Below are 14,091 nucleotides of genomic sequence, written 5' to 3' on the forward strand. Positions count from 1 at the left end.
AATGGGTGGGTCGTTCTTCGTCTGTTTCCTTTCGCCATCTCGGTGACGCGGGAAACGGCGATCGGTATAATAAATAAATAGATAAATAAACACACACACACACACACACACACACACACACACACACACACACACACATATATATATATATATATATATATATATATATATATATATATATATATATATATATATATATATATATATATATATATATATATATATATATATCAACGTTAGGATATGTAATTATGAACAGTAGAATTATGATACTCGACTAGAAATTAATGTCTCGTGAATATTTCATATACATTATGTCAAAGTAGCTCATTCGGATAAAGTAGCTTATTCAGTCATCATTAATTTCTTTTATCCTTGCTCTACTGTTCATCTTACTATGGGCTTTGGAGTTACATATATATATATATATTTCAAGGAACATTTTAGATTTTATGCTTTTTACAGAAACTCATAATGTGCATCTTACAGTCATATTAACTTTTCTTTATGATTTTTGATATTGGTATTTGTAATTGCCGAAACGTACACCAATAAAGCCAGATATGTTCATCAAAGCCCTGTTGATTTTTTCCTAAAGCGACTGCGTTTTCTAAGCAACAGATCCATTGCTATATATATATATATATATATATATATATATATATATATATATATGCTCAAAAACCACATGGAAAAGTAAACATGAGATCCTCAGCGCTTTCGTGTATTTACACATCTTTAGAGGACAGTTACAGTAAGAGTTCTCTGAAGATGTGTTAATACACGAAAGCGCTCAGGTGTCGTGTTTACTTTTCCATTTTCTCTCAGCATTTGAAAAAAATCACGTGTCTGTTGTTCAGTGGAAGTGTGTGTCTCTTTATTATGATTGGAGGGTGTTAGCTGGATTCGTATATATATATATATATATATATATATATATATATATATATATATATATATATATATATATATATATATATATATATATATATAATTTATGCATGGAAGGGATATCTAAAGGGACTTTTGGTAAAAATATGACTCATTTACATTTATTCCTAATACATATGTTCACTCATAGACATTTTCCACATGTTCTTGAACAGAAATATCAAAATCGAATACCCAACTAAAGCATACATTCATACATGTACCTGGACAAGAAATACATATTATTATACCGTATAACCATAGATGCTTCTGAAAAATTGATGAAGGTCGACTGCATTCACCCTATTGGCCGAAATTCTCCAGGTCACTCCGTTTTCTATATGAGAGGAGTGTCTTTATATATGTATATATATATATATTTTTTTTCTTCGAAGCGTTTACCATAAAAACACCTAATGTGAGATGAGCCTTAAACATGCTACAGGAAAACTAGAGACTACACCTATAAGTGTTACAATGGATATGTTACGGCGTTATCACCTTCTGACGAGTTATATCGGTCGTGTTTGACTCACGAAACACTGACGTATTTACACATGTTATATAGTGCTATAAAACCTTTATATCTTTCTATGGTCATATATTTCATATAATATTTTCTGACAGGAGAAAAGTAGCCACAGATGAGACATAATGAGACATTAGATATCTGATGATGGAGATTTGAGATAAAGAAGAGATGATGATGTCTTCAGTTAACTCGTTTCTATCTCGTGTGTGTGTGTGTGTGTGTGTGTGTGTGTGTGTGTGTGTGTGTGTGTGTGTGTGTTTGTGTGTGTGTGTGTGTTCTAACCGCGTGAATATGTTTATAATCTTTCATACTTTTATGGATATCTTGAAGTCATCTTATCTGCTCATTTCTCTGTTTATCTATATCCATCTTTGGCGAAAGTATTTGAGCCACGAAAGCAATACGCTGAAGAGTGTGAATGCGTCTTACATCCTCAAAAGAACCTCTCGTTCCATCCAACTGTTGTGTGATGTATTACTTCATACATCATCATATTTCTTGGATTAGCTTCACTTTAGCTTCACTTTCCAGATATTAAAACGTATGAGATTTACGACTTCTGAAGCTACAGAGAGACTAAGACTTCGTTACTGGTTATGTATATATATATATATATATATATATATATATATATATATATATATATATATATATATATATATATATATATATATATATATATAACCAGTATCGAAGTCTCAGTCTCTCTGTATATATATATATATATATATATATATATATATATATATATATATATATATATATATATATATATATATATATGTATATATATATATATATATATATATATATATATATATATATATATATACACACGAGTTACTAATACAGCATCGTCCACACTCACGGGTCTGGGCTTAAGAAAGTGAGTTTTTCATGGGCGAATTTTGTTAGATTTGTCTTGGGACTTGAAGATGAAGTGGATGGGAGTAGATATATGTAACATGAGCATATATGTGTGTGTGTGTGTGTGTGTGTGTGTGTGTGTGTGTGTGTGTGTGTGTGTGTGTGTATATGTGTGTGTGTGTGTGTGTGTGTGTGTGTGTGTGTGTGTGTGTGTTTGGGTGTGTTTTTGTGTATGTATGAGTGTGTGTGTGTGTGTGTGTGTGTGTGTGTGTGTGTGTCTTCTTGTGTATGTATGAGCGTGTGTACGCGAGTGTTTGTGTATGTATACCTGCTTGAAGGAACTTATGTGTTTTATGTGTTTGTGTGCGTATGTGTATGAATGCTCGTATCAATGCGTATGTTTTCAACTCATACCAGTGTATGAATTACTATTTAATTTTGCGTTTGTGTGGTTATGTATGAGTATCTGTACGTACATTTGAATGTATGTATATATGGATATACATTTATATGTGTATGGATGTGTTCTGCTTACGTATATATGAATGAATGAGAGAGAGAAATACAAATCTATATATAAATCTGCTTATATGTCGAGATGCTGTGTGTTTATATAGGTAACTTCATAAATGAAGAAATCAAGATCAGAATGTGTATTTGGCATTCTACAAGTGTACCTCACTGTGGCTACTTCTCTCCACTGCTACAATGCCTTCTCCTAGCTTTATTCTCTGCCATTACAGATGGCTGGCTTTACATTACGAGTGTAGGGAGCAATGGAGATCCTAATCATACAGACTGAAATGAATGAATTTACATTTCATCAACAGCATTCATAAGATTTTCATACCTATGGTACTCATATTTTCAAATTTTTAACTTTTTTCTCTTTACATACGTATGGTACTGAATTTTAAAGTTAATTGATTAAGATTGATTGAATTTGGCAGTCACGGAAGAACTGTGGGGTCTGAATATGAATAGATATTCATTTTCTCCAGTCTCTCCAATATCGTATTGATCAGTGTAAGGTAAGGATCATCCACGCCCTTATCATCCATCGTGGGTTTATGCACTGTACACTGAGCCATAGAAAAAAAATATGAACATGGGAAGTTGACACATATCATTACATTATTGCCGGAGGAATATCATCCATACATCCAACTTGGTATGGATGAGGAGAACATCAAATACCATCCATACATCCAACTCCCGCCTGTATAGGTGACGAGAACACTGATTACCATCCATACATCCAACCTCGTAGGGTCAGGCAGGTCTCATCCATCTTGCTAACAAAATATATGTGCTGAATGCTGAATAGCTATTTACATTATAAACAAACAAGCAATTTGTTGGTGGCGGCGTATGTACAGTTGTATTGCCACAATCATGGTCAGGAACGGAGCCAATCATTCGCTGAAAGTTAAACAAAAGTGGAATTGTTAGATCACTTTTAGAAATATTGTATCTATCACTTCTCTGATAGATACATACTTTATATATATATATATATATATATATATATATATATATATATATATATATATATATATATATATATATATATATATATATATATATATATATATATATATATATATATATAAATGTTACCATCATGAATGATATCCTAAAAAAGCAGTGTAAAGAATAAAGGATTTTAAGACTACAGATAGTTTATTTAAGTTCCTGATCTAACATTATATCACACAACGTCTCTGTTTATATCACTAGTACAACACGTCGCATCCCAACTTACCTCGGTAGTGGAATTTTGGCTCTGACAAAGAACATTTTTTCCCCTGAAAAGATAAGAATAATGAGGATTTGTTTAACTATTTTTTTCGTTACGGATAAAAGAGGGTTATATCAACTTGACCTGAATTTAGGAGGATGTAATATTCTATAGTGTAAATCAGTGAGTTAGTACCTATATGTTGTCAAGTATTTATGCTGTACAAGTAGAAAGTATGTGTGTGTGTGTGTGTGTGTGTGTGTGTGCGTGTGTGTGTGTGTGTGTAATTACTCATCTGAAATCATCTGTTTCCAATATAAGGAGAGAGGGTTTGACACTCGTGGAGGCCCCATCCTTTTGAACAACCTCTCCTCATCACACAACGTATTCCACACTTGTATGTTCCTGCTGCTGCTGCTGCTGTTGCTATATTCTTATTCACTGTACCCCGTTTATCCTCTACTCCACTCCACTCCACTCCATACACTCTACGACCTTTCTAACAAGCTTCTTTCAATTCATGTCACTTCCTCTGGTATCCCTAGAGCTTTCTGAAGAACTGTTAACTGTGATATATATCCTGTAGTCGTCCCATCTCAGAACTCCTGCAGCTTCAACGCTGCACTACGCGTAGACGCTCTCCTTCTCCACAGCTTGTATCTGAGGCCACGGCCTCGCATCCATACAATAACTAGAGCACCACCCTACCATCAAACATATGTACCTGGCTTCTCCCCCTAGAGACAGCGACCTCACTTTCCATACATTTCTTCCTGCGTCCAAGATCTTCTCTCGTCTCACCCATCTATGGGTCACTTCGACTTCCATGGCTCCATTTGTAGCCATAGCCACTCCCAGGGGTTCAGAACGTTCCCTTTCCTCTAAGATTTTCCTATTAACTTCAGATAACCTGTCTCTATCCACTGCTGAACCTAACATTCTTTTCTTTATCCATATTTACTCTCTCTCTCTCTCTCTCTCTCTCTCTCTCTCTCTCTCTCTCTCTCTCTCTCTCTCTCTCTCTCTCTCTCTCTCTCTCTCCTCTGCTGTACTCTCCCACACTCAGACACTAGCTTCTGCAGTTTCTCACTCGCGTCATCTGCAAAAAAAGTAAATGAACAAAGGCCATCTGGTATTCGTTGCCCTGATGTTTTTTTTTTTGCTTCATTATCTTCCTCACTTTGGTTTTCACAGGAACAGATAGACTGTAGATTCGTTTTCCGTATGTTTTTTTCTTTCTTTCTTTATAAATCCACAAATTTTAGAAGTATTGAATCCCATACTCAAACACATTTGAAACGTTATTGGTATTCACAGGTGCAAGAATTCTACCTACATTTTCAAGTGTATTCTTTAAGAAGAGCCATCAACTCTGCTTATGGGCGTTAACATTGAGCCCCCCTGCCACACGTCAGAACATCCACACAACATCCTCTTTACACGGACGATTACCTTAGTACACACAACATCCTCTTTACACGGTCGATTACCTTAGTACACACAACATCCTCTTTACACGGACGATTACCTTAGTACACACAACATCCTCTTTACTCACTCGATTACCTTAGTACACACAACATCCTCTTTACACACTCGATTACCTTAGTACACACAACATCCTGTTTACACAGTCGATTACCTTAGTAACACACAACATCCTCTTTACTCAGTCGATTACCTTAGTACACACAACATCCTCTTTACATAGTCGATTACCTTCGTAGATAAGAAGTAATCCTTCATAGGATAGTGAAAATGATCACACGGTAGATAGAGAAAAGAACAACGTAGAAAATTCGTCTTAATAACAAGATGGGTAATGACTGTGAACTAAAGTGGATAACGCCCTGCGTGTATAGCCATGTTTGCACCAGGAGGGGATAACTGATGATGTCTACATTTACATAAACGATGCACTACATCATCACACTGATTTGGTTATAGCCATCCATGGGGGAAAAAACTTTATTCATCATCCCTTCTTAACGAGCGTCATAACGCGAGATCGTAATGCATTGGGAACGTATTTTGCAAATGGATTCAAACGACGTTCTCAGTGCGACGTATTTAGCATTTAATTACAGTCCTTTTAAGGTGTAATTTAGAATTTCGCATTCAGCCTCAATCCTCGTCGCCGGTATATCGCATCTGAATGCAGCCCCCCCCCCCAAAAAAAAAGGTATTTGTGTCCATCTCTGCCTGGTGCAGAGGGTATTGAATGAATTCCGAGCACCATTTCAGCCCTCCTCATTCAGTAGGGTCGTCTGTATTTGTGGCGTCTGCTTTCAAAACCTACTGACATGAAGGGTGAGTGATGTTGCCCCACACACACCACTTCAGTACCCTTAGATCAGAGGGACAAGTACTTCCGTAGGCAGCTGCTCGCTACAACCTGCTGATCAAGGAGGGTGTTCTAATGCGCGTGGGTTCAGCTTCAACGCTCTTAAGTTAAGATGGTATAGTCCATCCCTGGGCGGGCTGCAGAGTCTACATAGAACTGACGAGAACGATGAAAAGGAGGTTCCAAACACCATTTAAACATTCGCATAAGCCAAGAAGGTCGCATTTTTGCTTGGATTTCAGTACTTATAATCGACCACTTTCGTACATATATAAAAGAAGGGTTGTAAGACCCGGTGGTGCTACATTGGCTTGGCATCCGTAAAGATATGTGGGATCAAGTGAAATTCTCAACTCACGTATTGTCAACGATCCTGACATAGTGAATCAACCGAGCCTGGATCCGTCCCCTTGCACACCGTCTGCCCAATCCTTGGCCCAATCCTCAGCCATGCCATCTAATTTGGAGCTACACTAATGACGTCGTATGTCTCCCGATCCAGCTAATACCCAGGCGTTTACCGAGACTCAACCTGTCCGGCCTATTTGTATTGCCACGATATATATATATATATATATATATATATATATATATATATATATATATATATATATATATATATATATATATATATATATATATATATATATATATATATATATATATATATATATATATATATCGTGTTTATATATATATCGTGTATATGTATCGTGTATAATGATAAGCCCTAATTTCATTCTGATAAATCAACTCAAATGATTAAATTGAATCCTAGAAATATCTGATTAATCTGGCGAATAGAAAACGTTATGTAAATATTTCAAAGCTCGTTCAACAGCATCATTGTTCGATCTTTATGTAAAGTCTTTGTCAATAGTTTTATAACGATAACTTTTGCTCTGTGCCACTTACAGCCGATGAATGCTTCGAGAGAGAGAGAGAGAGAGAGAGAGAGAGAGAGAGAGAGAGAGAGAGAGAGAGAGAGAGAGAGAGAGAGAGAGAGAGAGAGAGAGAGAGAGAGAGAGAGAGAGAGAGAGAGAGAGAGAGAGAGAGAGAGAGAGAGAGAGAGAGAGAGAGGTTGGAAGAGGACGACTTTTTCTGCACTCAAAAAAAAAAAGGAAAATCGTGTTTCTGTTCTATCTTTTTTTTCGTTTCAGATGTACACAAAGATACTGACGATTACCTCTGCGAGGTGACAGTCGACTCACATTGCACTATCTTTTTTTTCTTTCCTTTCCTTTTCTTTCTCATCGATAAGAAAAGGCATTACGAAATCTTTCAGTGCTAGCTGCCATCATTCGTATGTCATCACAACAAGTGCTTTTAAGATAAGATGAGATAAGATAAGATAAGATGTCTTTATTGTCAACTTGCTTAAATGACCCAAAAGGAAATTCTTTATGGCTATAAGCTCAATCCAAAGTTAAAACACTAAGAACTATAAACTATATATTATAAGATATTTGTTAATTATAAAATCCCTTTTAACCAGAGCCCCTCAACTGTCTTTCATAACTCCTTACATCTGAATGCGATTTGCCTTCCCAGAGTGAGAGCTTATCCAGATAGTGTGAGACGAGAATCAGATATTAAGTTTTTGAGTCGCGCCATTGTGATATCATTCACATTTACTCATATAACGAGAGCTGACTATGAAGGTTTTCCAATCAGGAAAGTATACGATATGATTCATGTTATATATACAGGTAATGTACATCATCATATATGAGGCTCTGTAATCATGGGAGTATAATATAATCCATGTAATTTTATAGATAAAGAACATTGTGGAAATGTCTGTCTGTATCTATAAAAAGGAAAATGCAATATATTCATGTTATCTATAACTAGATATTGAGGAAAAAACAGTACTTCCCATAATCAGGCAGTTATAGCATTATCTAACTTTCTATATTTATGAAGGCAGAATCCAGTGTCTAAGTCTATAATCAGAGGTTATGATCGCATCGTCTTATTTCAAGATATCGGAAAATCTATCATCAGTATCTATAGTCCGGAAAATACAACAGGGATGATATGATCACCAGCACAAGATATGTCTTGTAGATGGAGTGATTTAACAGGACGATTTCCAGACGAATATGTGTCTTATTACAGAGGAAAGACCAATTGACGTTCAGGAAAGAGGATAATGTCAGATGCAACACAAATAATGTACGTCTTTGTTATATGTGAATCGTGGACTGCATCTTCAACAAAGTTAACAGATATAGTATAGGTTAAGGAGTTACCTTTAGAAATTATAGCTGGAAACATAGTTAAAGCAGGTAGCAGGTAGCAAGGAAACAGACGAAAGAATGTTCCAACCCACCCAGACACACATGTATATACATAAACGCCCACATTCGCACATATACATACCCTTACATCTCAATGTATACATACATATACATACACAGACATATACATATAGACACATGTACATATTCATACTTGCTGACTTCATCCATTCCTTTCGCCACCCCGCCACACATGAAATGGCACCCCCCTCCCCCCCCGCGCGCGCGTGTGGTAGCGCTGGGAAAAGACAACAAAGGCCACATTCGTTCACACTCAGTCTCTAGCTGTCATGTGTAATGCACCGAAACCACGATTCCCTTTACACATCCAGGCCCCACAAAACGTCCCATGGTTTACCCCAGACGCTTCACATGCCCTGGTTCAATCTATTGACGGCACGTCGACCCCGGTATACCACATCGTTCCAATTCACTCTATTCCTTGCACGTCTTTCACCCTCCTGCATGTTCAGGCTCCGACCACTCAAAATCTTTTTCACTCCATCCTTCCACCTCCAATTTGGTCTCCCACTTCTCCTCGTTCCCTCCACCTCTGAAACATATATCCTCTTGGTCAATCTTTCCTCACTCATTCTCTCCATGTGACCAAACCATTTCAAAACACCCTCTTCTGCTCTCTCAACCACACTCTTTTTATTTCCACACATCTCTCTTACCCTTACATTACTTACTCGATCAAACCACCTCACACCACATATTGTCCTCAAACATCTCATTTCCAGAACATCCACCCTCCTCCGCACAACTCTATCCATAGCTCACGCCTGGCAACCTTATAACATATAAATATATATATATATATATATATATATATATATATATATATATATATATATATATATATATATATATATAAATCTAAACTAAAAGGGGAGACTTTCCAAAGCCAATGTGCAAAGTCATGAACCAAGTTCATCACAAATGCCGACCAGGGTTATCACATTGGAGGAAATATCGGCAGAGCTTGGAACATATAAGCAAATCTCGCTATAATATTCCAGCAGTAAGTGGCGCCGACATGTTCCCCTAAGTTTTACCATACGAATTGCAGCACCCAATCGCAAATTAATCCATTCGTTCGTATGATCGATCGCCAGGGAGTTTTTCGCTCCTTGGGGAGGGAACACGATCCAGCGTTCCGACACCATCAATGATGCAGGTGTGTTGCTTTGGTAGCTTATGCATTACATAGTTGCTGCCCGTTGTTACAGATCAGATTAAAGACGAATCATCTCGAGGTTGTTTATGTAAAACTGGAATACAGTTATGGCCAAGACCAGTAATGACACAATACGTTCATATGGATATAGAACACAAGCGGGTGGAGATAGTGTCAGATATTAATGGCTTTATGAAATAGGTTATAAAAAAATCCGTAAGAGGCATGGTGGACTGCATATATATATATATATATATATATATATATATATATATATATATATATATATATATATATATATATATATATATATATATATATATATATATATATATATATATATATATATGTGTGTGTGTGTGTGTGTGTGTGTGTGTGTGTGTGTGTGTGTATGTGTGTTTGTGTGTGTCTGTGTGTATGTGTGTTTGTGTGTGTGTGTGTGTGTGTGCGTGTGTGTGTGTGTGAAGAAGACTTGTCATGAAGGAGGTTTTGCATAGTAGCATTACCACACTATCACTACACTGGTAAGTAAGATCTTTGGAGAATCATCATGGTGGAGTTTCTTGATACTAAACTTCTATCGAAGAGAGACTTTAAATTGAAGGCAGTTAAGGCATTCCTCGAAAGGCGATAAACATCATGAAGGAAGTTTATATCGGATTTGATTCCCTTGCTGTCCTGTTTACCATAGATAGTGGGATCCAAGAGGCTAGTTTTTTTCTCTTTTTCTTTTTATTCTCCAGATGGGGATGACTTACTGTGGGGGGGAAGTGAAATGATGAGAAATCTTCCAGTATTGAGTGAGAGACTTGGGCCTCGACGGAGGCTAATTACCGAAAAACTTTCCCTTCGCTCTCTTCAGGAGAAAACGTTAACTATAAAGACACTCTCGAGGGGAAAGTAATTGGAAAAAAGTTGACCGACTGGAAAAAAAAGAAATAGCTACTGGGGGATAAGGTTTAACGCAAGGGTATCTCGACTGGGGAAAAGTTTATCTGATTCAAATGTAACGTAAGTTATTAGTGAGGTCCACTGGGAATATCTAGCTAAAAAATAGGTAAATATAAGAGGCATGACTTTATATATATATATATATATATTCCTATGAGTCCCCTGATGATGTGATTATTACACGAAAGTGCACTTGGGAACTTTTCGTGTTTCATTTTCCCAGTGGACTCATAGGAATATCTTGATCACGCTCAAAATTGTGATCCTTTCCAACATATATACATATATATATATATATATATATATATATATATATATATATATATATATATATATATATATATATATATATATATATATATATATATATGGATGGGGTTGTTAGGGAGGTAAATGAAAGAGTTTTGGAAAGAGGGGCAAGTATGAAGTATATATATATATATATATATATTCTTTTTTCCATGAAGGAATATAACGAGAGAGAATATTGCCAAAAGACGATATATATATATATATATATATATATATATATATATATATATATATATATATATATATATATATATATATATATATATATATATCAGAAAACCCATAATACTTGGTTCTGGCGCTTTGGTATACAGACGGTAACACAGTTCACTCACTTTACCGTAAGATCATCAGTGATGTGACATTCCTCATCTGGAACACTTGTAGAGGACCACAGTTCACAAACGTCCACAGGGACCAGTAGTTGAAACACCTACAGACAGCTACGAGGGATCTACACGCCTTTGTAATGATACTCCATTATCAAACCACGTCTGCCCTTTGTCTACATTCATGAATAACTACATCTGCCATAGATGAATCTGGCGACTCTCATGTTCTATGTCCATGTACATCACTTAGAGGTTCCTACATCTCTCGTACAGCTACAATTTGTCTTTCACACTTCTACTGTCTAAGGTTGTCATCATATCCTCTTGTCGTTCAAACTGTCTCTTAAAGTGACGCCTTCAGCCCAAGCGAGTTGCCAACATCGATCAAGGCTCCTTGATATGTCACAAAGGAAATTTGAATGTTGATAAATGTAGCATAATAAATGCACTTTGGAGATATGAATCTTCAACGTGTTTGTAAAACAATTTGGAGTTCCGCTGTCCAAAGCAAGGGCAAAAGTTTGGTTGGAGTTGTTATGCACGACGGTCTGAAGACCTGGAAATGGTAATCTCATAACCTTAAATACGTTTTGTACAAACATGTTGTGATAGGTGATGATGACGATAGACTTAAGATAGACATCTGTTAGAAGTGAGGACACTCCAAGAACCTAGCTCTCCCTTAAGAATCTCACTTACATCCCACTTAGAACCAGAATCTCACTTATATCCCACTTAGAACCAGAATCTCACTTCTATCCCACTTAGAACCAGAATCTTACTTCTATTCCACTTAGAACCAGAATCTCACTTCTATTCCACTTAGAACCAACACATAATCAAAAGGAACTTACATCTCGAACCTCCCAACGCATATCGCTTTCTTTTTTTTTCTCTTATATAAAATTCTCTTAAATCCAACATCTGTAGCTTCAATCTATGTCTCAAAGTTCCCATTTACTCGACAAGTATTTCCCTCCAAGCTAAAATGGTCTCATTTTCAACCCACGTACCTGCCCACCTGTGGCACTGCCCATGTACAGCCCCACGACCCACCTGGCTGTATAGGTGTCATCTCCATGCCACGTACCTGCCCATGTACAGCCCCACGACCCACCTGGCTGTATAGGTGCCATCTCCATCCCACGTACCTGCCCACGTACAGCCCCACGACCCACCTGGCTGTATAGGTGTCATCTCCATCCCACGTACCTGCCCACGTACAGCCCCACGACCCACCTGGCTGTATAGGTGTCATCTCCATGCCACGTACCTGCCCACGTACAGCCCCACGACCCACCTGGCTGTATAGGTGTCATCTCCATCCCACGTACCTGCCCACGTACAGCCCCACGACCCACCTGGCTGTCGGAGGTGAAGTCAATATTGGTTCGGACGGTGCGATGATGAGCAGACTGGAGAGGCCGGAAGTTGTTGGCGACCGGAGCATTTCTGCGGAAGTCGGACGATCCTTGTTTGAGCCGCCTTAGACTGCGCATCTGTCGGGAGAGAGAGAGAGAGTCGTCTTAGACTGCGCATCTGTCGGGAGAGAGAGAGAGAGAGAGAGTCGTCTTAGACTGCGCATCTGTCGGGAGAGAGAGAGAGAGAGAGAGTCGTCTTAGACTGCGCATCTGTCGGGAGAGAGAGAGAGAGAGAGAGAGAGAGAGAGAGAGAGAGAGAGAGAGAGAGAGAGAGAGAGAGAGAGAGAGAGAGAGAGAGAGAGAGAGAGAGAGAGAGAGAGAGAGAGAGAGAGAGAGAGGGGAAACAAAGTTACAATCACGTAGACACTGTTGTCTGCCCCCATATACTGAGGGGGGAGAGAGAGGTACAAAGAAATAGAGAGAGAGAGAGAGAGAGTTTCTACATACACTGTACTTACACCGAACATATGTACTACACCCTGCGCTTCTACGAGTGGAAAGAAGGTACATACACTTACTTATACCGAATATAGTACAGTACATATGTACTACACCCTGCGCTCATACGAATGGAAAGAAGATAAATAGTGTTATATACACTCCTGACTATTATGGTGTTCACATACACATCGTATCTGATTGTGAAGGAAATATACATTGATGTATTACAAAAACACCCTATCTGTGTAGGTATATCAGATACACAGGGAGTGTCAGACCCAGAAATAGTAATCTCATAACCTCAAACACATTTTCTACAAACATGTTAAGAGAGGTAATAACAATAGACTTAAGATAGACATCTGTTAGAAATGAGAACACGCCAAGAACGTAGCTCTTTCTTAAGAAACTCATCTTGCACATACTCATGCATACTTTCCAATCCTCTTGAAATTCACATCGCGAGAACATACTGCATAATGTGGAATCTCACAGCATGGAAATTGAGATGTAGTCACCAAATTCTCCAGCGAGCGGGTTATCTCCACGGTTTCTACATCGACAAAAAATGAACGAGAGAGAAAAAAGAAAAACGTGTGGTGCAAAAGAAAGAGAAAACAAATGAAATGTCGTCACCAAGAGCTACGAATTTTAGCTTCTCTTTTCGATGGATGTGTGTGTGTGTGTGTGTGTGTGTGTGTGTGTGTGTGTGTGTGTGTGTGTGTGTATGTGTGTGT

General features: G+C 37.6%; 1 protein-coding gene across 1 annotated transcript in view; it reads right to left on the reverse strand.

Annotated features, from left to right (window-relative positions):
• Positions 1-2,440: 2,440 nt before the first annotated feature.
• The window catches only part of LOC139755932 (carbonic anhydrase-related protein 10-like), a 412,551-nt gene continuing 400,900 nt past the window's right edge, over positions 2,441-14,091 (reverse strand). The window contains exons 9-11 of the mRNA XM_071674706.1: positions 12,854-12,991; positions 4,095-4,137; positions 2,441-3,751 (exon numbers count right to left, since the gene is read on the reverse strand). Of these exons, the coding sequence (XP_071530807.1) occupies positions 3,729-3,751; positions 4,095-4,137; positions 12,854-12,991 (204 nt within the window). The 3' untranslated portion in view covers positions 2,441-3,728. The remainder of the gene's footprint in view (positions 3,752-4,094; positions 4,138-12,853; positions 12,992-14,091) is intronic.

This window comes from Panulirus ornatus, chromosome 20, assembly GCF_036320965.1.
Source record: "Panulirus ornatus isolate Po-2019 chromosome 20, ASM3632096v1, whole genome shotgun sequence".
In the NCBI taxonomy this organism is placed as follows: Eukaryota; Metazoa; Arthropoda; class Malacostraca; order Decapoda; family Palinuridae; genus Panulirus; species Panulirus ornatus.